Here is a 25,422-nt window from a genome sequence, read left to right on the forward strand (position 1 = left end):
AGCCATTCTTCATATGGAAGGGTATGTCTTGATAAACAAGCTCCTAAATTCACCTATAGCCTTTGGGGCTTGTGTGTGTGCTGTCCTAGGGTTTGTTTGTGATAGAAATCACTGGACCAGGGCCAGGCCTACAGCAAAACAGGACTGGTGGTGACACAAATAAGTCTCGCTCTGATTTATTTATTTTTTATTCTCTCTCTCTCTCTCTCTCTCTCTCTCTCTCTCTCTCTCTCTCTCTCTCTCTCTCTCTCTCTCTCTCTCTCTCTCTCTCTCTCTCTCTCTCTCTCTCTCTCTCTCTCTCTCTCTCTCTCTCTCTCTCTCTCTCTCTCTATATATATATATATATATATATATATATATATATATATATATATATATAATATTTTTTTTTAATTGCATGGCTAGCGTAGCTAAATGTTGCTCTGTGGAGGGGAAACATTAAGGATGTGGTCACTAAAATTAAATGATCTGCTGTTGTTGAATTAAACTTACCTGGACTAGACTGATTTTTACACACAAAGTACTACACTTCCTTGCTTTAATTTTATTTATTTTTCCAGCTCACTTGCACAGCTCTTTTATACATCCTTTTTTGTTTGTTATTATATATACAAATAACCTGTTTACTCGTTGTCTTGAGACTATTACATTTTGTCATCCTATCCCGTATGTGTCCAAACTTTCCACAGGCAACTTACTGGGTTTCTGGGTATTGTGTAAAGGTAGCGTAGGTGGTTCTTGGTAAGAATGTACACCTACTAGTCTGTGCTTGCTGGAAAGTGGAGTAATGCTAATTATTTGACACATCCTGCAACTGTCAGTTGACTTTGGTTGTGAAATAACAAAAAAAAAATATCCCTATGGAAAAAAAGTAAATATATAATTGTGGAAGGCCTCACAATAACAGACAAAAAGACGTACTGTCCCTTTAAAACACACTATTTACAAGTTGATAGGTCCTGAAAGGAGCGTAATTATAAGTCCTGGTCTTTTAAATACCACAGTCCTGTGTTCGACCAGTCTTTGGGAACCGAAAGGCAGGAAACAGCTCTGCTTAGTCTGATGAAGAAACACACAGAAAGGTTAAGGCTTTTATCCAACACTGGTACCGACCGGCGGAGAGGCTGCCCCTTTTGTACACCTTGGCTCTGCCCTGTACCCGATTTACCTGGGCTTGGAACCAGGTATACCTCGTTCCCCTCCACCAGCCTTCTAGCAGGCCAACTCCTGTAGAATGTTAACCCTGTAGTTGCCAGCGCCTGCCGGATGGACAGGTTCCCCCTGCTGGTGGGAGGGGATCTTTTCAGTGCAGGGAATCCATCTACCCTGTCACAATAATATACTTGGTTTTATATTCAGCTCTTGTTTTTAAGTAACCACACACACTTGTACAGTATGTGTAATTAGGGTTGTACCCGTAGTTACATATAAATAAATTAGGAACTTGTATTAAATAAATAGCCTGCACTGATTTAAATAAAATGTCATGCAGATTTTAATGTTATTGAGTTGCTTTTTGCATCAATATACCACTGGATTGTTGGATTGTGGAAAATTATTTCTACTATAATTTTTACCATCTTGGGGAAGGCAATGAATGAGTCATACAAAACTGCGTTAAAAACACTGATTTGTACACAAGATGTATTGTGTTGTATTTAATAAACCTAATTTTCCATTCATCACTGTGCATTGTACACAGGTAATATAGGAAAATACTTTGCTGTTTCATTAGCTTAGAATTATCTACAGTATCATGCAGTGTTAAACCAGATGCCTGATAATGTATGCTGCTGTATTAGAGCATTTCAATGTGTGTGTTGTTTCTTGTTAGAATAGGATACTCCTGGACTCATTTGCCCTTTAATTATCAGAAAAGAGGCTGCACCTGGGGGGTGTATTTAGGGATATTTTCTCAGCCATAGGGTAGTTTTGTAAAGGAAACAGAAACTCTCTGTTCATGTGGGATTTATTAATTAAAACCAGTAGAATACTGTAATTGCCAAACAGTAAAATGTTGTATTGTGTATGAGTAGTATATACATGTAAAGAAAATGGTGTTGGTAGAAGTTATCAAAAACTCGATCACTTACTAGGATATTATACTGTTTTTATTTAAAGTCTGTATAATAGTTTAAATAAGATTGTTGTACAGTATGCATCTCAAACATGTGCATGTCTAAGCTTCTTTCAAATGGTGGGACTTATCATCTTGTACATTTCTTTAAATCATCACCATGGTTAGGTTGTCACATGTTAAGTAGTGAAACACCAACAAAAGTTTTCATTCTTCTGTGCCCTTTGAAAGAACTGTGTTTGAAAGGCAATCCACAACTCCTCCTGTTTGGGTGCCAGTATGGAGAGTCTTAATGTCTGTCTATAGCCTGCATCGGCCTGGGGGGTTTTATTGAGAACTACTTAGTAGTTTCTGTTTTCTGTCTGCCAGTATCGCCCCCTTCCATAGCTGCTTCAGTTGTCGGATGGTTATGTTTGTCATTGTAAAGTATTAAAGGCATTGATTTAACAATAAAGAATTGCTTTTAAGCTTGCATTCCTAAGACCTATTGTATATCCTTACTACCTTTGGAATTACCCAGTGCCTAAAGTTTATAGTTTCATAATACCTCATGATTTCAAAGTTAGTAAGGCATGGTATTGAAAGTATTTATGCCAGAAGAGTAAAACTGTGTGTGTAGCACCAGGGCCCCATTGGAACCAAATACCAGAATTAATGACCATGTGACCATAATTGTGAGACATACCCTTTTTTATTACTTATTCAAAATAACCAGAGTACATTACCTGTGAGGCTTCAAAAGATGAGCAGCTGCCTATAAAATACAATATCAGCAATTGTAAGACGTACAAAGCTATTTTAGGGAATTCTTTATTAGCTTTTTCCCATCTGGACTCAATACCTTATCTTGTTTAGTTTTTTCTGGATTTTTTTTTTTTCATGCCTATTCTCAAACCTCTTGTGCTAATCTGTCCCAGGTCTGGTTTAAATCAGTGTTGATGACCGAAAGCAGCGTGTGTTATTGATGTGCTGCCTGGTGGTGCCGGGAGGGGGCTGGGGTCATGACGGCTGATTAATGGGGTACTGAAACCCTGATATGGGGGAGTTGCAACAGGGATATCATCAGCTTCCACACAGCAGGGGATCTGTGCCCAGCTGGGGAATGGTATCGGGAGGTCCCAGCTCCAGAGCAATATTCAAATCTGTAAAGATCTGTAGGTCCAGGGTCAAAGATATTTATACAATTAATAACTGGTGAATCTTGGCCTTTCTAAACATAATTGTTTTAGTACAAGTAGGATCACTTCAACTGACAACTCAATTACCATCTGTGAACATGCTTGTTTAAATTGCTGCAAAGTGTTCCTGCAAATGCAGTACTGTATAATTTAAAGAAAGGTAGATTTACGGTCAGCTGTCAGCAGTAGCATGCGAGAGTCGGCTCATTCACATCTTTCACATGCAACACTGAGAGATTCCTTGCATTGCTTTGTTCTCTATCATACCTTTACTGTTTAAAGTATCGGTTCATTATGCGCCATTGTTCTCAAACAACCTACAGGGGCATAAGCAGAAAACTGGAAGAATACCTTGGCTGCTGCTCTCATTTCATTCCAGTACCTGCTTATGTATTTAAATTAAATAATGATCTGTATCATTCAAATGATCTGACAGCATAGGGTTTATTTCATTAAAACATATGTTCTAAATAGAATCTACAGGGTCACTGCATGGTTAGATAAGAATTTAACTCCTGACCACCAGTGTTCAGTTGTTTAATCTTGCAGATGTGCAAGTTTATTTTTGCAAGCTGATACTGTACATCTGCAACCAGTTTTCTGTAATAGCCACGTGTACAGTGCTTTGAAAGTATTCCTAAGGAAACACAGTTTATAAGGGAAACTTTACAATAGCCCTTTTCAATCCCCTGTTTATTGCTTTTTGCACAAGGAAGCTGTATTTGGGCCTGCAGGCTAGTTTCCAAGGATACATGGAGTTTGCAGCTTGATATTCTGTGATTTTTTTTTTTTTTTTTTTTTTTTTTTTTGGTACCCAAGAGCAAGACCATATTTTGAAGAACAGAACATTCGGATTCATGGTATCGAGTGCAGAATCTGCAGTTTTGAGTAATTAGCATCTGTGTGCCACAGGAGCTAACGGTTACCTTACTTAACACTCAGACATTGGTGTCCCTCTATTACTGTTACACTGAAGGAGTTGGGTAGTCTGACTTTGTTTAACCCTTTGCACCAGTCCTTTTAATATCAACTTTCCACTTACTTTCTCATAGTTATGACTTATTATCTCATAATTTTGACTTGCCATAGTAAACCGCAATTATGAGATAGTAAATCGTAATTATGAGATAGTAAATCAGCGTTTTTATTTATTTATTTATTTTTATTTATGTTTTTACTGGTGGAAATGGGTTTCCATAGATTCCCAAGGTGTTCTAGGCAAGCTACAAGTCTAGTGAAGTCCTCCCAAAAGAGACAACGTTTTAATAATGGCAAAACATTTGAGGGTAAACCACTTTAACTAAATTGTTAAAAGTATTCTCTATCAATATAATTTGTGAAATAGTATGTCATTTCAGCTGTTGTCTGTTTTCTATAGGTTTTACCTTTTATTGGTGTATCGACCACCCTCAGGGACTGAGTAAAATGGTCTTAATTGAAGGTGATCGTCTCCAAATTGAAAGGGACTGGCAGAGAGTCACTAGGAGGGAGTTTACTGGAGTGGAAAATAAAAATCTGAATGAAAATATATGGTACAAACAATGACATTACTATTTTCAGCACAGATCACACTTACTCGGAATGACCTGCTGATCATAAATAATGGCTACAACCTCAATCTAATACTAGATCTTGCATACTATTGCCTACAAACAGGGGCAATCCAAATTGTTTAAAACATTTGGTATAGAGAGCATATGGATGATTCACAACTGAGATTGCTACAGACCAAGTTCAATATGTGTAGTTAGGATGGGGCTTAGAAATACAGTTGCAATGTGAATTAGGTAATTTTTTATATGAACACCATGCTGCTTAGTGTGTTGAGGTGCCTTCATTGAGGTCAGAGTATGCTGCACCACCTGTCCCTGATGTTCTGCCCCTGTCCTAAGTTTAGGTGATTATAAAAGGGGGGGGGGGCTTTACAAAAATCTGCAGTGGAGCAAGTTTAGTAAATTAGGACCAATTTTGTCAAAAAGTAGTAGTACACTCAGCTATCCAATTCGTTGCTTTGGATTCATATCTCCACAGAAGAGAAGGGGCAGCTTGCAATATCTGCTCAGTTTAATTCTGTTCAGGGGCCTGCAGACAAGCAGTAGGCCTTGTAGCCCTCCATATCCTCCTGAACGACTATATAATAATATGCTTTATTGAAGGGAAAAAACAAATTTAATCATTTAAAAAGAAAAAAAAAGAAAAAATACACCACCCAGCTATGCAACCCTTTTAACTTGTCCCAGATGTTTCTTCTACAGTACCATGGTAGTAATGATAGGGGAAGGGAACGCAGTGCTGAGGAAGCAAAATTCAAAACATTTGGAGGGAGCCTTTAAAAACCTTCTTTGTGCCTTGCAGAACACTCCCTACAAAGTAAAGTCTAAAGTACATTTCTGTGATATCAAACTAATGTAGATTTTGTCAATTTTCAGTAATATGTTCTCTTCCCTTTAGACCTATTTTCTATTACTACCACATTCCCCTCATGCAGGCTTTGGTGTGTTTTTTTTTTTCTTTTCTTTTCTTTTTTTTTTGGGGGGGGACACTAATTACAAAACTATTTAAGCAAAGTAAACTTACTTTGGGGTGGGGGAGGTTTTAAGCTCCCAATCTGCACGTGCAGTTTTAGAAAAGAGCAGCAGAGTCTGCTCACAGGATTCTCCAAACAGAGGAATGTGAAGGCAGCTTTGAAAAGTTATAAATAGTTTTTTTTTTCTGTGCGTGTGTTTTTTAAACATGTCCAGGTTTTGACTGTCCAGGGGCCTCAAATGTATTCCTTCTGTTTTAGCAGAAACTGTGAATTTTAAAACTGTGTGGTAACAGCACACCTTCGTGATACTGGGATTATATTACAGAGCTTCCAAAACATAATTGTTTGAAAGGCCTGTAGGTGCAATTTAACCCAGTTTAATCCTCTCCAGATAACAAAATGATTGGAAGTAACAATAACAATAACAGTTGTTGCTGAAATTGTGAATTGTTTGTAACTGGTTCCAAAATGTTAAACCGGGAGTGAACCAGGGGGAGGAGGGGAAGGAGGGCTAGGAGCAAAGGTCAAGGATCTGTGGGGCTGCTCTCCAAATCACTTTTACCATACATCTTGAGTCCTGGGACGCAGTCCAGCTTGGGTTACATGCGGCATGCGAGTTGGTTGGCTCAGCTTTGTCTTATTAAGAGATAAGAAGACCACTTGAACAACAACAGAAACAAGAGCTTTAGACAACAACGATGCCCGCCTCCTGTTAATTAGAAAGCAACTGTCATAGTCAAAATAATATTACACATTTGGATGACTCGAGGTCAATGACAGATCTGAGGGACAGACACAGTATCTCCCTGTCTTTTATTCGAAGGTTTGAGTCGCCAGCATTTTCACCACATAGCTATTTTTTTAGAAACATTAATTAATGAATAAACAGTTAAATGAAAAATATAATTCTGTTTTATTTTTTATAACCATGCCCACCAATTACAGTAATGTATGTACAGTGTCCAGGTATTTGCTAGTACAGTAGATGCCGCTTATTAACAAACTCTTGGTTCCCAGCAAAAAGTTGACATTAACTGAAAGTTGCCAATAAGCGAAAAGCCTGTTTTCAAGTGTATTTATATGGAACTATATATAATGTTACAGTGTTAAAAAATTAACATGAGAAACACGAAATACCCAAACATAGAACTGTTTACTTCACGCCTGTGTAAAACAAGAAAAAGGTAGTAGTCTTAAATAGTACTACACAACAATGTACTACAATTGTTCTTACAATGAGTAAAGCAAACATAAAAAATATGTGCTGTAATCAATTCTAAAGAACACCATTTTAGAATAAGAAATTGTCCAACATTATCTGCTTTTCACAATGTACCACCTCCCACTGTAAATCAATCTCAATTTTGCGTGCAAAGCCACAGTTCTGCCTCAGTCCACCAGAAATATGCAGTTGTGAAGTCAGTGTGTTATAAAAGCTGCATGAAGTACGCACATAAATCATGCAAGTGCGCTCTGTAGCAGTGGCAACTAGTAATAAAGTTTTCAATAAGCGGTGTGCAGTTGCTAATATCAGAATTCCACTAACATTAAAGTCTATGGGACGGGATTGGGTCCTGGGAAAATGTTAATAACCGAAAGTTGTCTCAGGGTTTCTAATAACCGGCATCTACTGTAATTGCACTTTTTTCAAGTAATTTAGAACAAGTATGCCAAGCCTAATTTTGATGTCACTTTGAACTGGTCCAAATTTTCTATTGCTATCCACCCTGTCAATAGGCAGTCGTATTAATAACATTAGGTTATGTACACCTATGCAGGTGGGTGAGAGATCAGTGTTGCTCGTGGCAGTCTTTATAGCAGAGCTGATATTGTCTGCTGTAAAGTCTAGCTAAGCCTTGGCAGCCTTTGAACTTGAGGGAAGAGTATTAGGAGATTATGGTTTCTGTGAAAGTAGAAATTGGAGAGGAATTGATCATTTTGCTTCTTGACAGGGTAAGCAAAGGTGATTTATGGTGGCCATCTGTTTCTTATATCATATTTTCCAGCTCTGACAGAAAACGTGAAGATGAGTGATAATATTATTATTATTATTATTATTATTATTATTATTAATATTATTATTATTATTATTATTATTATTATCACAACTTAAACATCTATGATAAATGCTCCCTATGTTGTATTTGTTTGCTATAAATTGTCATGCCTATAGGCATTAAAAATAAAAAAAATAAAACATGCACTAGGTGGGGTTGTCAGAGGGGTCTGTATTGGCAGCAGTTATTTATTTAATTTTTTTCTTGAGTTGAAACTACAGAGGAAGTGTCTGGCTCTTGCTTGGATAACTGCTACTGGAACTGAGATGTGTGTGGCTGGAAGCCATGTGTCGGCCAAAAAACATTGTGAATATGTTTTGCAAAGGATTGCCCATTGTACAATTGTATTGCTCACTGTTTTAGCTTTATCATTCATAACAAGGCATTTTTCAGTTGATGGCAAAACATTAGTGGTTTCAACTGGCATGGAAAAGTTCTTATTTACAAGGACCCCCCCCCCCCCCCCTTGCCTCAGCAATGCAGAGAATGACACTCCTTCAGAAGCACACAATTTATTCTTCTAATTAAATGCAACTGTTTTTAAAAGGTTGGAGTAGGAGCCCTTTGCTTGTGTCCTTCTGAATTTTATGAGTGAATTATATTACATGGTTTTATCGTGAGAAATGTGCATGGACGCAAACTTTGTAATTAAAATAACTCGCTGCAGTTTCTTTGCGGAATATAAAGCAAGACCAGCAAGCTGTTACGCTAATCAAAGTATTTCTGTGCTGACATCTAAAACCCATGAAATAATGTTAAATGTAGACAGATTGTACATTCTGTTCCTCAGTACTTATTCAGCATTTTGAAATGGGAGATGCCTACCGTTCACAAATTCCCATGAATTGAATTCCCTTCAACATGTTATTCAGGGTGTGATGGGGGGGGGGGGATTTCCCTGGCTCTGCTTTTTGTATCCCAGGCTCAAATTTCATCCCGGGGGGGTGGGGTGGGGTAATATATTTTGCAATTACAATGTGCTTATGCAGATGATATTCAGCGCACTGCTGCTCGTTCTTAGCGTCTCTATGGACTGTTTTCTCACGAGTAGCTAAGCACTTTGGACCATAGAGATGCCGGGAAACAGCGAATACAGACGAAACTGTTTTTAGGGGACTCTGCCAATAAGAAAAAACCGAACACGTTTTTAAAACATCAGTAGTTGACGTCGGCGTCGCTATATTTACCCACTCTTTTTTGTGCGTTCCTGTTGGAAAAATTATACCAGTATAGGTCTAACAAAATTTAAAATAAAGAGAACCAACTACAAATCTATTGTAGATTTTTTAAACAATCTGCAGTCAGAAGAACAGCTACCCGTTGATTCTGGAATGCAGCGAGCAGTCGAGTCAGAAAAAAGGGAGATATTAAGACAGCAACAGCAATATAGTAAATTAGCCTTACTCAACCCTTCATCCTGACCATCACTCTGCTGAGTACACCCCTACAGGAAAGGTAAAGAAGCAAGAAGCCAGCTCCCACCAAGCCAAACTGTTTTGCTAAAAATGATCCAGCATCCTCAATTCTTGGATTAGATTTGATGTTATTTATTTTTGGTTGACTTATAAGTGTATGTTGTTGTTATTGCCTTTTAGTTAACAAGAATATATGGTGTCAGGTTCTGGCACATGAGTGAAGTATTTTACTATAGAGGCTTGCCTACTGTTTTGTAGTTTCTGTAATTTACCCAAATCCCACCCTTCAAATATATTTATATATTGTGGTAGAGGGCCCCAGTGGTCAGGGCGGCAAGGCACCTTAACCACAATGATCACTTTCTTTAGTGGTCTTTAGAAACTCATTCAGACTCAGGGAAATGGACTTTTAGTGCATGTTTTATATTATTTTTACATAAATGGGGCTCCTTGCCCTTTTAAGAAAAGAGAAAAGAAAACTAACCCTGTATTAACACTATTGGGAATTAAATGAAACTCATCTACTTTCCTTAAACTAAATAACAAGAAGGCTACTCCATTCTTATTGTTGTACACAGTGAATAATATAATCACAATACAATCATTTTTTAAATCAACTTACACTTAAGACTTTGTCTCTCAAATTCCTGAAAGATACAGCAATGCCGATTCATCCCTGGTCAAAGCCAAACTGAAATCAGCCTTTTGTGGCTTTATAAGAATCTACTAAGCATGATCAGGTGAACTTAATACGAATCAATTAAGAAGAACCATCTCAGAAAAAATGGAGGTAACACCACAGATACCTGAACTGACACAGGAAGGGAAGGGAAGGTATATACTCCAAAATTGAAATTATGAAAGAGGGCAAGATGAAGACACCAATTCTTCAAATAGAGGTAAATATGTGGAATTGCTTTCTCTGATTTCTGACTATGACAGCATGTTAAGCAATCACTTTTCAACAAGCCACAGTGTTCTCGGGTACCTCTCACAAGATTCCGAACGGCTTCATCTCTTCGGTAGTACAGGAAGGAAGCCAAGTACGTAGCTGTAATGGTAGATTAAACAAAGGATGATGGAAACGCAGCTCAGCTGTCTTGTGTTTTCAGGTATGTGACTGACAGTGGCCCGAAAGAACAGTTCTGTGAAAATGTGTTGCATTTACTAAAATAATAATAAAAATGCTTGCTTTATTTATTTATTTATTTATTTTTTTTTATTTTTTTTTTTTTAATAGATTCTACTGATTTTTTAGTATTACTATGCAGGACAGCCACTATAATATCGTTACCTTTTTAAAAAAAAATGTGCACAGATTAATCTACAGGTTAGTCAACTAATGTCCATAAATTAACCAATCAAAAATTGTAATCAATTGACATCCTGAAAATATATATGTGTGTGTGTGTATGTGTGTATATATATATATATATATATATTATTATTATTATTATTATTATTATTATTATTATTATTATTATTATTATTATTATTATTATTATTATTTATTTCTTAGCAGACGCCCTTATCCAGGGCGACTTACAATTGTTACAAGTTATCACATTATACATTATTTCACAGTATACAGATATCACATTATTTTTACATACAATTACCCATTTATACAGTTGGGTTTTTACTGGCGTACTCTAGGTAAAGTACCTTACTCAATGTGTGTAATATATATATATATATATATATATATATATATATATATATATATATATATATATATACATACACTGGGGGGGGGGGGACAACAACAAATAGGAAATGTACACAAAATGGATTTAAAAACACAAAGCAATCCACGATATTATAACACTTTCGATCTGGATGTGTAAGCACTTTGAGGTGCAGTTACTTAGGCACCAAATTGTTTCCCCAGCTGTGATTGCATTCCAAAGTAGACTGCAATGAGTTTTTAGTGATAAACGGTATTAGACACAATCGTGTGCTGTATATTTATATGTCGCTTAAGACCAAAATTGCAATATTAAGAAACTGAAGACGGCAAACCTGAGTAGCCCAAACGTTCGACATACTAACAAAGCAATAGCACATGAATGAGCTACGCTTAGCTTTACAGTTAGCTGCAACAACTGATTTGGGTTTAACTTAAATCTGTGATTTATATGCATCTGTTCAAACCATGATGATTTTTTAATCAACAAAATATGTTTAACATTTGCGGTAAAACGAAGAGGCTTGCGAACACAAAACATTATAGTACAATATTTGAAAAACGTAAAATGCATTTATCATTAAGTTTACTATTGCCCACATGCCTTTTTGACTTGCTGGTTGAATTGATAATTCGGACTAAGTGAGCTGAAAACATGTTTACAACCAGTTTCTGTAGTTAAACTTCCCACACGACACAAACCACTCCTATGTATGTGGATGAGTGTGGGTGGGTCATGTGAGTTGTCCAATGAGAAACTATCATCATCTATGGCAAACTGAAGCCCAAGGAGTAGCTGCAAAGTGTGGAGATGGCTGAGAAGGGAGGCTTGAAAACAAACAAATGAAATGAACAGACGGCATCTGGCAGTTTTGTAGCCAGTAAGATTGTTGAGGGTTTTCCCTCCTCCCAAACTTTAGTTTCTAAATCAGGAATGGTTAGTCCAGGTCTCCTCCAGCTGGTAGAAATTCCATTGACTTGTAGTAATATAAGAATGTGAAAAAGGGCCTGTTCACAACAGAGGGTAAGGAAGGGCTCCTTTAAATACACAACCTGCTCTGCAGGCTTCCTGATACTATTGGGCTGTTTTTGCCATCTTCTCTCAAACATGCATTCACTAAATGCTCAAATGTAGCATATTAATTTCACTGGTAAGACCCATAAAACTTTACAACTGGGGAAGGGCTTGAAATAGGCCTTGGTGCCTCTCCTCCTGAGACTAACTAGAAAACCAATTTTTTTCACCCTTTTTATATAAAAATATCACACCGCCTACAATATTTACTACGGTATTGAGGATGGTTTGCTTTCATTGTAACCGGAGCTTGGTTGTGTGAAATACATCCATTTAAAACAACAAGAAATGTGTTTACCTTATTAGTTGTCTGTTGTGTGGTTTGGCAGGGAATGGCAGTGTCACAGTTATAACTGTGTCCCTCGCATTCCGTAGCTGCCTGTATGCCTGGCCCTGTTGTAGAGCTGTCTGCAGGAATTCCATGTGTCAGAGACTGTCCAGCTGGAGAGGAGTCTGGTTTGTCGCCTCGGGCCGGTCAGGTGACGGAGTAGGGGAACCCTGTGGCTGATATCTCCATTCCAGCACAGTAAGAGGTGAAGGTTTTATCCCTGCAGCACTAGGAAGGCTGCACTTAGAATACTTCTACCGCAGTGCAAGTATCAAGGGGCTGCTAAGAAAAACAAGACTATCCATTGAAAAATGGAAAGAACCGCATAACCTTATTAACTTTTTAGTGTGTTGCATTTGAATTTGTTTCCTACAGATTTGTAAAGCAATGCAGGGAAAGAAAATATGAGTGTTAACTCTAAAGGGGATATTCCCACAGTAACTCACAGGACCATTCTATAGATAATGATATCACCACATACATTACAGTGATGAAGGCACTAGTTGAAACGTTGCTCTTATAACATTTTTTCTTATAGGTTTTACCTTATACTTTGAATGAACGTTTTGAAGTTATGGGTGGATAGCTTTCCCTCACAGCTCTGTTCATGAGGTGTCCACTGAGGGCTAGTTTCAGACCACTACATTTTGTCACCTGAGCTGGATTTGATGTTTGAACCCAGGCTTCCAAATATGCAAAGCATTAAAGCAGATCAGACTTCTATGCTGTATAGTTTGACATTGATATTCAATAGATTCTTAACTGACCTGAGGTAGCAAAGCTGCTCCTTCAGATCAGTGGAAGAGCTCTACAGTAGTTATTGGTGGCATAAAACACTGATGTCACACAAACTGTACCTGTTATATTTGGAACAAGTTGCTGTATGAACTCTCATTGTGACAAATTCAAGATTTCTGTTTACAAGTGATCCTCTCTCTATTCAGGCTTGAGTTGAACTTTGATATTAACTGCTCACTTGGCAGTCCTTCTGTGAGATTAAAATACAAGAAACTGTAGTAATGTCTTTATAGCATTTCATTAGTTACTTTTGGCATTACCTTTCTAAATATCTCTGTGGAGGAGTAAAGTGATATGGAAGAAATGTTGCAAATGTCCCTCCTAAAATTAAGCTCTACAATACCCCTGATGCCTATAAATAAAACGGTTGGACATAACTAATCTTATTTGTTATATTAGGCAACAGCGTACGCCTATGAGGCGTTCATGTGTAATTTGGGAACGGTTGTGTGAGTTTAGGTAATGATTGCGTGCGTGTGTATGTGGGTGTGTGGCCATTTAAACACCATAAGACAGATACGTTTCATAATTTAGCTGCCAGACTCTTCCCAAGGACATCACAGCATTCCATCTGGCTATCTTCAAAACGTCCATCTTCTTTGATCAGAGAGTTTGCAATTACTCACCCAGCCAAGTTAAGAACAGCACTGCATTCTGCCAAGATATGAGAGAGATTATACTGTTAAGAACTGCCAAGTTACGGTATAAACCACAATTGTATTAGGACAGCAAACACTGATGCAAGTACAGGACTTAATGTTTTGAGCAAAAGGATAACAGGTGGTGATGGGTTCGAATCACATTTTAGCCACCAAGATCGTATTCTGGCCTTGGGCAGGAAACAATTTACTTGTCGATCGGTCCCACCCAATTGTGAAACTTTGTAGACTCAGGGTCCCTCTGGAAACTGTTTTAAAGTCCAATGTGAACCCTTCCCTACAAAATGTACTCATTTAATGTATTGTTATGAAATACGTCATGAGTTTATTTTTATTTGTATGATGCATAGGGACCTGCCTTAAAAGATCTACTTGACATTGCAATGGCTCACTCCACCTCTGCTGCTTGCCCCAGCTTGTCTGCTGTTGCCAAGGCCTCCCACTGTACAACATCAGGTGCCTCTCCCTGCTGCTTCAGAGAGGAGAGATGACTCACAACCACTTGGTACTGGATTGTCCAGATGCAGTGTGCCCCGCGGGTCACATTTTAGTTGCACTGTGCTATCTAGATTTCCTTTCCACTACTGGCACTCATACAGAACAAGAAAAGGAAACCAAATGAGGTTCACTCTTGGCTGCAGTATTAGCATCAAAACAAAAAAAGAAATGTACAATGCCACTAGTGTTCATTTACATCCACTACATCTGTATAGCCCTTGTTTTATTCCCAACCATTGAAGTGCACCATAAAATGCAACCCTAATTTTAACTATTTAAAATGTACATGTCTTTAATTAAATCCTTTTAATTAAATAGTCTGTCCGCATTATGGTGCAGTCAGGATGCTGAAGGCTGTGGAGATTGATCCCATTTTATAGTTGTTGCTGGGTCTCTATAGACAAATGTGTCACAAAAGGTTTAAGATTAAGGTCACACTTAATGTGACAAGGGCTGGATGAAAAGCATGTCCCATAACATGGTCAGCAGAGTTTTGGGCCACCATGGTTTGTAGGGCCTGGTTTTCAATCAAAGTTCATTCTACAAAATGGCCCATAGTCCATCTCGTCGCTTTTTTATTTCATCAGTAATTTTCACGTTATTCAATGCTGAATTGAAGACACTGAAAATTATATTGAAAGACTTCTGGTACAAATGTTTGTCATTGACTATACTTAGTTTCTGTTACTATTGCATAACAAGGAGATGCAGGACAAAAGAAGGTGCTAGATGTGCTTTGTTTGTTTTCTCATTGACCTTTCTTTAACTTCAAAAACAACGACTCTAATCCAATCATAAGGCAAAGTGTCTGTCATGACTAAGACTAAAAATCCAATTGCAGTGTAACTCACCTAAAGCTGTGAGGTGAATTTCAGGTGAAAAATATGTAATTGTTTACCTTAAACCCTGAACAATAAGTAGCCCTGTTTCATTATGTAACCTAAGATTCAGCTGAATCCTGACATTGCAAGACCACATTCTGTGCCTTCTTTCTGATAACAGCATACAGTATTAACACATCCAGATGGAGCTAATTGACAGACGGACAAGAAGGCAGTTAGTCGTTGCTTAAGTGACGTCTTGGGATACGTGCCATTTGACGTGACTCTCTCTTATGAGACCTTGCAGGTTTGCAAGTCATTCTGCCTTTTCAGGTTTTACTATTTCAGATTCCACACTGTGTCACAGAACAGCAACAACAGCAGAGAGATTTGAGAGAATGGTCAGCAAATATCTAGTCTCTGCTACTGTCTACCATATTTGAGATGTTGCCTGCAAACTGTTAACAAATTGATTACCTGCTGTTATTAACCTGATCGTCCCCTGAGGGAAAAACAGTTTACATTAACTAGATCAGAGCAGATTCAACTAGAAAACCTCAATCCAAGATAATGAACCCCCAACTCACAAAACATCACTATCCTAATTAACAAGTAACCGTCAAAGTAATCTCTTTGTTACCATGTGTATTTGTAACGACCACATCCCCCATCTCCACCCTTGCAGTTACCCTTTGTCTAAAAGAAAATGGCCTGGTAATGTCAGCAGGTTTCAGTCCAATTCAGATGTATATTTTTTATTCACTATAGTTGCTGGGGTTCTCTTGAACCACAAAACTTACTTGTAAAGCGTAAAAAAAAAAACAGGTACTGCACGGCTGACATTGAAATCTGTGTTTCATAAAGGGCATCCCTATACCAGGAAATGGAAAATAACTTTGAGATACATGTGGTGACTGCTCTGAGCTCAAACACATCTGGGAAAAGCAGAGAAAATCTTTGAGATTTAACCCAGGGCACAGTCTGTGAGATTTAACCTAGGGCACACAGAGTTATGGAAAGTTGCAAGTAAGCAGCATAGTCCAGGGTTTATTTATACTTGGACAGTGCTGTTTGTCTACATTTTTTTAGATGTGCAGCATAGCTGTGGTGAAAAAAATAGAATCTTTCCAGAAGGCATCCGGGTCCAGTAGGGTGCCTTCTCTGCCTGTACCTTTGCAAGCAGCTAGGCCCCCTGTTGGTCAGAGGAACGACACTTCCTGATGTAATGGTCCTCTGGCCTGGTGCCCAAGCTGCCTGAAACGCCGCTCTCCTTGGTGGAAGTAATTTTGCCTTTGAAATGCTTTCCAGGGCTGTCAATTCCTGCTCCACAATTCCCCAGAGGAGAGAATAAGCACTCTCAGAGGTGTAGAGGCCAGCCCAATGCAAGTCTGCCAGTCTGCTTCTCTCTGGAATTTGCTTGTTTATATAATCTTATCTGGCTAAGCACTGGTGTTTCGCCTGGCAGGCAGCCCTATAGACAGCAGCTGTCTAAGCACAGGAAGTGATGCTGTTATTGGTGTAATTTCAGAACATCTCTGATTACTTTGTTTTGTGTTTCACAGTGCTTTTAAGAGTCACTTTCTACTTCTGGTTTACATTTTGTTACCATGTCTGTATTATTACAAGTAGTGGTACCTAATTATTTAACTTGAAAAACAAGCGTTCTGTTTTCAGAATTTAAAAAAAAAAAAAAGTTACAGTTAACAGTTGAGATCAGTAGAAAAATATATCCCTAGAGTTGAGCAAGTTATATCAAATCTGAACACTGAATGGGTGATCTTGATCCTTCCTTCATTTTTATTTTCAATAATGGTAAATGGTAGTTCAGCTAGTACAGTAGCAGGAAATTCTGATTTATATGAATCCACAGACTGTCAGTACTCATGGACAGCTCCATGGGTATCTCTTCTAAGAATTTTCTTTTCTTTGTATTTCAGAGGAAGTCGACTACAGTAGTTTTGGCACCAACACCCTGACGAGGCGGAAGAAAGCAGTGGTGACCCTCCGCAACGATGTGAACCGCAAGCGGCCGCACATCAGCATCAGCATGCCACAGGACTTCCGGCCTGTATCCTCTATCATTGATGTGGACATTCTGCCCGAGACCCACCGACGGGTACGTCTCTACCGCCACGGCTCTGACAAGCCCCTGGGCTTCTACATCCGGGATGGCACCAGTGTGCGGGTCACCCCGCACGGTCTGGAGAAGGTGCCGGGCATCTTCATCTCGCGCATGGTGCCGGGCGGGCTGGCGGAGAGCACGGGGCTCCTGGCGGTCAACGACGAGGTGCTGGAGGTCAACGGCATTGAGGTGACGGGCAAGACCTTGGACCAGGTGACAGACATGATGATAGCCAACAGCCATAACCTCATCATCACCGTGAAGCCTGTCAACCAGCGCAACAACATCATCCGCAGCAGCCGCACCTCCGGCAGCTCGGGCCAGTCCACAGACAGTGGCAGCTCCACCGGCCACCACAGCCTGCCGGCCCCCTCTTCCCTCAACCAGCACCTTCTTCAGAACTTCCACCCGGACGACATGGACAGCGACGAGGAGGCCGATATTGTCATCGAGAGCAGCCTCAAGCAGCCCAAGAAAACGGCAACGCCTCCTCCGAAACCACTGTCCCAACGTTCTTCTTCCAGAGGCCAGCTCCCAACGCCACCCAGTCCCCTACGGCCTCCTTCCTCCATTTCCAACGCCTCCACCTCTATTGTACAGTCCCACCCCAGCAACGGCAACAACAACCTGAGCTTCAGACTGCACAAAGAACTCTCTCTCCAGCACCACAGCAGCAGGGGATCCATCAGCAGGGAAAGCAACGGCAGCCTCCACAAAATCCTCAATAGCTTGAGGACAGACCCCAGACACAGCCTTGTCCTGCCCAGAGGAGGAGTGGAGGAGGACGGCACCGTTATCACACTTTAAAATTCGCACCAACCTTTTTCTTTCGCGGACGCTGCTCTGAAGTCTTGCATCTCCTGTGTCTTACAGAATATCAAAATTGAAAGAAACACTAATTAAGGTATAATAAAAAAAAAAATGTATACTGTGTAATTTAAAGCTAAAAAGAGGTGGTTGACTCTTCCGTTTTTTACGAGGGTACCACAATTTTCCTGTGGAGATTAACAGGTTTTGACCTTCACTTTGTGATTTCCAAGGAAATGTTGCTGCTATAATGGTTGATATTCCCTAACAATCAGATAAAATTTAAACATTCTGGTCCATTGTAAACTTATATTGAGAATTGTTTTCGTTTTAAAATACACAGTAGATGCTTCTTAATTGCACATTCATTCAAAGAATATGGCATCCATATTATGTCCCTCCTCTCTGCTGACATCCGATCAAGTTTTGTGTATGTTTTAAATTAAGGGATTATCAAAGTTTTGTGTTTGAAATGTGCCTTCTTACTTCGTCTTGAAGTTTGATTGAGTAACACAGGGAAAACAATGCAGAGAAGTATTGTATTTAAATAACCCCTCATGCTAATTTTCAATTAACACTTTTAAAAAAGTAACTATCAAGAACATAATGATATCTACAAGAATACAGTACAGTATTGTACAACAATACTACTGTAATCTGTTTACTACGGATTACAGTCAGATCAATAAGTCATTTATAGTAATGTTTTAATATTTTTGTATACAAAAATGTAAAAGGAGAATCATTTGAAGATAAAAATAGATGCAAGTGTTTTATCATTTTCTTGATGTTTAGGTCAGTTTAAAGTACCTGCACAGTCTCTTGCACACTGCTTTACAAATATTGATGCTGAGGTTAAACAATAGGTATGACACGATGAAGGCATTCCCATTCGTCTTATTGATTTAGTTTCTTATAGTTTTACCGCTGATGCTGAACATATAAAATGGAATCATGCTTTCCACGTAGTCAGGACTAAAATGTTTCACTGACCAAACACCAGAAAACCTCAAAGGCCAGATATATCACAGGATTTAACCAGAAATCATAGTTGCATTTTTTCATGAAAGGAAAATAAATGTGCTTATATTACATAACTAGTACCAAACAATGTTGCCTCTGTTTTCCTGTCCTTAAATGAACCTTCAAATTTCTTTGTTACTAGTTTTGTAACAAAAAGATTTAATTCGATATGACAAAAACTGATGCAAATTGCATTTGGTTATAAACACCTTGTGCAATAAGGCAAACTGCCTTCCCTGACTAAGGTAGAGGTGTGCAATTAGGTGGCTTCTACTGTATTTGATACTGGATAGAATTATTTAGTTTACATTGATTTTACAAGCCTAATAAATTGAAGCTACAAGCTAATATTAATCTTGTAGAATGTCATTCATTTACATTTGCCAAGCCTTTGTATCTTGTTCACGTTCATGGACAAGATGCCTGAGTAAGTATTACATTTGAAAAGACCAGTTTCTTTCATCAACTCCACACTATATTTTATTATGTAACTGTTTATTTGTAAAGAAATAACTTCAAACGTGCCTAGTTTATAATGTAAACCCAATATAAAAACCACATTGCTTTTGCTTGTGTTGTTTCAATGCTAAATGAAAATGAATGCTGAACTGAGCTGGAATCTGCCTTTGTTATTTAAGTAGCACTAAAGAGAGGTTCCTATATAGATTAGCACAATTTAGGGTATCCAATAAGGAAGTATTATACTGCACATGCAACAATAAGACCAAATTGTGTTTGAACCCCATTGTTCAAAGAGCTGGAACTCTTCCACTCATTCTCGTTGATGGAATTATCTTTAGGACAGCACCACTTGCTGGTAGGAAACCACCATAGTCAGGATTCCTAACCAGTTTTCATCACTAAATGTAACCTTTAATGTTAAGGAATGAATTAAAGTGTATCTTTTAAGGTTTTATTATTTATTCCAAATTTGTCACAGGATTCGCTGGATTATTTAGTACCATCCATACAAGGTTATATAAATCATGACTTACCTGTTACAAACAAAAATAGTAATAACATTATATAAATGGCGTGATAATGTGTTATTGGTACAATGCAAGTCCATTTTTGCAGAATTGTTTTATTTCTGTGAGAAATAGATACATGGCCAAAAGCTAAAATGTTAAGGGAAGTGTCCTGGGAAACACATAAAACACCTGTCTGGCTTTTAGGTACCCATACTTTTAAAGGTTAATGTCATTCAAGCATGTGTATGTCAATCGTTACACCCACTTTCAAAAACTTTGATTTGTTGGTATCACAATTTACTTCCAGGTTTTCACACATTTATTTTTTGAACTTCTTGTTTGTTGGCTGTCAGATATAAACAGGTGACGGGGTGGGGTTGTCTATTCTTACTGAGGTAAAGGAGGTGGAAGGTGTAAATAAAACGTCCAGTGACACTGTCGGTGTAAAAATATTGTACCAATAATTTAACACATGGAAAGTAATTGAGGGGATGTTTGAGTTATAGTTGTGTGGTCTTACTGGAATCTTTCTCACAGATATAAGGCTTACCTTTTTAAATGCTCAATTTAGTATGGTTTGTGGTACCAAGTTTAAAATATTTGATAAACTACATCTACATGGAAACAGTGTTGATTTGAAAAGCCTTCACTGTCTTTCAATATAGTGAAGCCATTTCCAAGTTAAACTGCACTTGGGATTACAGTTACAGTGTGACTGGAAGTCTTTTTTTTGGCCAAACTATGTAAATATCTGGATGTTTTTTTACCGAAGTCTTAGTTTCTTACGCATTTCACTTTTTTTTGTTTATTAGTTACACTAGGATATTGAAGCTTTTTTGTAACAGAAATAGCTTGTATTGTATTAATGTATAGTAGAGGACATGGAATGTCTGACTGCGTAATACAGTTCTTTCTAATTTTATATGCAAAACAACTCAACAATATTATTTTCTTACCACTGTGTTGATTTTTTTTTTGTATTTAACAAAATGTCTTCTAAATAAATAAATAAAATTGCTTCTGTGCTTTGTGTTGAATTTCAAATGGTATTGTTAATATTATCCACCAGACGGGAGCTGAATTGATTGATTTTTAGTAGAATGATAACAAGCCATACCTGTTTCATACTCGTCACAATACATGATGTAAGGGCAGCAAAGATGTCACTGATAATGTAAGAAGTCTGCAATTCATGATCATTTCTAAATTATACTAACTAATCACCTATCAACGTCTGTCAGAGGTGCTGTCTTGTCCATCATGACTAACTTGCAACTGGGAAATGCGGTTTTAATACAGTGCAGAATACATGAAGGGAATGAATATTATTTGCGTAACAAAATTATTCATGAGAGGGACAACCCATTTTCATACGTGTGTGCTGTAGATGGCATATGTTCCTACTTTGTTCTCCAAACCCTTTTTACTAGTAGTCCAGGGGCACACAGTACACTAGGATTCCACTTTACTAAGAACACCTGAAATATGCATATCCAGTGGTATTTTGTAGTGACTTGGTCTAAGACCACAGTCATCTTTCACCCTATCACAGTAAAACATGCAAACTCTTAGCAATGCATGTACTTCCATGCGTAGGCCTGACTCTCACCTTTGCAACAGGCTGAATGTTAGGTTCTTATCATAACCCTGGTTCCCTGAAATAGAAATGTAACCATTACCTAATGGGATCTATCTCTTATAGCCCCAATTACCTAGGCACTTACATCAAAGCTGCTCCTTTAAGAGCCCTGTATGCATCGGATGTCGTCTCCGCCCCCAAGAGATAAATACGTGTCACGCATAAGGCTCAGCGCCATTTTCTTTTCAGGCCTGCTGCGTTGAAGTGAACGCAGCAAGCTTGAAGGGTAATGGTTACATTTCTATTTCAGGGAACCAGAGTTAAGATAATAAACGAATGTTCCCTTTCAAGTACATAATGTAACCATTACCTAATGGGATACAATACCCAAGCCATCACAAGTGAAGAACTTGCAGCAACGGCAGATGTGCTAAAAAGGAAGATAAACTGCCTTTCGCATTCTGGCTGAGGACGATGTGGATGGAAGGCCTGGTTGATATGGAAAGCAGAAATGCTTTCGGGAGAAGAGGATTGGTGAGGAGATTTACCTTGGTTCTGGCCTCTGCAAAATATAATATATATATATATATATGAAAAGGCACTTGGAAGAATTTTAATATCCACTCAGTAAGCAGCAAAGGAGAGAGTGTGAACTTAGCAGCATCAAGGTACTGAACCTTGAGGAAGGGGCAGGGAGAGCCACCGGTTTCGCGCAGGACACACGGCCGCAGAGGGGACTTCATAAGAACCTAAAGCTATGAACAACTATCGCTTAAAAAGCTGTGTAACTTCGATTTTTTTCTTATTCTTAGTGTGATTGTCTGCAAAGACAATAGAGCTAGCCACAGATTGGATAAATGTTTGTTGGGTTGGTTTTTCTTATGTACAGTTTCCTAGTAACTGAAGACATTGTTCTGTGGGTGATGTAGTTGTTAGTGGAAGTTTTAGGGAGGCAGACAACCTGGATTGCTGCCTGTAAGTCTATATCATTTAAACATACATCATTGATGTATGTTTAAAAGTATATGTCAAACTGGTTAGCTCCATTTTTGATTATTCACCAGTTATTCTTTTTGCTAATTTTACAATACAAATTTATTTGCAACACCTGCAGCATGGTAAATATAGGAATATGTCATCATTGAACAGTACTGTGCATCAATAGTATGCAGCTATAAATACTTCTGGTGAAATTATTAAACTCTTGTTCCAGTTCAAAATGTAAGTTTCTTAATTCAGAACACTAATAAGAAACAAGGTGTGCATGTTATTTCTTAAATTAGGTAAAGCACTTTTGCATTGTTTAATCTATGCAATTGGTATATTGGTTCATAGCTTGAGTAAATCTATATCACTGTTATGGTGGCCACACAAAAGTACTGACACCCCATCTGAGAGGAGCTGGAGCCGGGCCTGCTTGGACTGCTCTTCTTGCACTGTCTTGGACACTAATGATTTTCTGAGGTCAGTCAATATACCCAAGCAGTTCTCCTTTGCAATGCAGTGGTAGCTATAGGATCATCACATGATAAATTAATCATTTCTTTGACACAGACCTGTCTGGTCACAGTGTGTTTGTTTCCTCTTTTCCCTGTCTCTCAGCTTAGGTTGATAACCTCAATTTCTCTTGGCAGATGTCATAACTTAGGATGCAATGCATTGCAAACACAGAGGTCCGTACAGTATTTATGATGTGTTTTTCTTCTCCAGAGTGGTGTTTCTTCTGCATTGGATTGTCACACATTTTCTGTTACGCTTTGGAACCGAGGATCCTGTTTCCTATGCAAGCTACCTCTCTGAACCCTGATCATTTCCAGGACTCCTAGATACTTGTACAGGTGCTTTCGTTGTTTGCCTGTTCTATACACCTCAGATTTTTTATATATATATATATATATATATATATATATATATATATATATATATATATATATATATATATATATATATATATATATATAGAACATGCAGTGTAAAAATTCCATAATAAAAGTACCGTTAATGCAAGTGCATGTTCTGCCTGTTTTAACAGTGTGGAGATACAACCCTGCAGAGCAACCTTCTCCCCAATATTGGGCTTTTAAAGTCCCCAGAGTTGAAGTGTAAGATGCTTCAAATGCCTTTTGTGGTTCTTATTGATGATTGTTTCCTTGGGTGTTTGTTAAACTGTTCTCACCAAGTTCAGAAGCTGCTCTTCAGTTTTAGTTCTCTGCCGTATACATATTATATCTTCATATGTAACAGTCAGCATTCATCTTGCCTATATCTGAAGAGCACCAGGTCAAACCACTTTAACACAGATTTTCAGCTGCTTACCCTTTTAAATGTTTGCTTTGAAACGGTCACGAGCAATACTCTTACACACACTGACCAACATGAGGAAGAGGGCAGAATTATATTGTGGTACTTACAGAGTTGTTTCAAAGCGAAACTACTGTAAAGCCATAAATATTTGCAAGCCTTTATTATGTGTTTTTCACTTATGAAAAAAAAGAAAAATTGGCATGAATACCAAATTCCACTAACAATACATACTTCATATATTGCAACAGGTCACCAAGATTTCTGGAGCAAAATTGGTTTTATGGATGTGATTTGCCAAATATTTTGGTCGCAAATATTTATAGCTTTACAGTATTTAGAAATAAAAGTTGAACTAAAATCACGGGGACTGCACCTTTAAGAACAAAGACGGATCGAAATCATTTTTCAGTGAACGAAGGGGCATATTTCTATCTGAACAAGGAAAGGATTGTTCCATTACTCACTCTCTGAATACTTGCACATTCTTAGTCCTGATGGCATTTCATATACGGGTACCTGCTGACCAGGCATTTTAGAAGGAAAACAAAAACTTGAAAAAAGGCAAAAGGAAGCTTCAAAGTGCTTAGTGCTCACTGTAATAGAAACATAAGTTTTTGTCCTTCAGGCATTCAAGTCACCTTTTACCTCCAAGAGGCTTTATTTTCCAGGTAAATTGCAGGTAAATCAGCAGGCTCAGTAATGATGATGTTGGCAAAGGATAAAAAAGCTCTATCAAACCTTAGGCACCAGAGGGCGCCCTTGCAAAAATTGGAATAAAGGTGGTCCTGCATTTGCTTTGCTTGCCCTGATCAGACTGAGACCTGACCTTTTAAATTTACAATATTCTGCCTGTACAAAAACAACCATGAAAGGTCAGGCAGATCAACTGTATACTGATGTAACATAAAGTTCCTAAAACAAAAAAAGGAACCAGCCATAAGAAGGGTTATTTAAGATTACCATGCTAAACAAGAGACCCCCCCTCCCTTCACTCCATTCATCAATTAAAACTCCTGTAAAAATGAATAACTCCTGTAAACATTAATAATAGTCGACATAAATAATAGCTTTACTGTATTTTAAAATAATCCAAAAGATTTGGTTTGAAATGTGTCATAAACATTTATTAAACCTTACTTGTCATTTATTATTTGTTTATTTAGCAGACGCCTTTATCCAAAGCGACTTACAGAGACTAGGGTGTATGAACTATGCATCAGCTGCAGAGTCACTTACAACTACATCTCACCCGAAAGACGGAGAACAAGAAGGTTAAGTGACTTGCTCAGGGTCACACAATGAGTCAGTGGCTGAGGTGGGATTTGAACTGGGAACCTTCTGGTTACAAACCCTTTTCTTTAACCACTGGACCACAGTCATGCTAAACTTTTGGAATTGTACACATTCTAGTGTTTTACATGTTCATGCAATGGAGATTAATCATTAAGAAACAAGAAAGTGTAACAAGTTTAGTGCCTTTAGACAAATTATATATA

General features: G+C 38.1%; 1 protein-coding gene across 1 annotated transcript in view; it reads left to right on the forward strand.

Annotated features, from left to right (window-relative positions):
• Positions 1–21,060, forward strand: part of LOC117399582 (partitioning defective 6 homolog gamma-like) — a 62,207-nt gene extending 41,147 nt beyond the window's left edge. Inside the window, exon 3 of the mRNA XM_033998867.3 lies at positions 17,058–21,060. Within this exon, the coding sequence (XP_033854758.3) occupies positions 17,058–18,049 (992 nt within the window). The 3' untranslated portion in view covers positions 18,050–21,060. The remainder of the gene's footprint in view (positions 1–17,057) is intronic.
• The last annotated feature ends 4,362 nt before the right edge of the window (positions 21,061–25,422 follow it).

The sequence above is a fragment of the Acipenser ruthenus genome, chromosome 4 (genome assembly GCF_902713425.1).
Source record: "Acipenser ruthenus chromosome 4, fAciRut3.2 maternal haplotype, whole genome shotgun sequence".
In the NCBI taxonomy this organism is placed as follows: Eukaryota; Metazoa; Chordata; class Actinopteri; order Acipenseriformes; family Acipenseridae; genus Acipenser; species Acipenser ruthenus.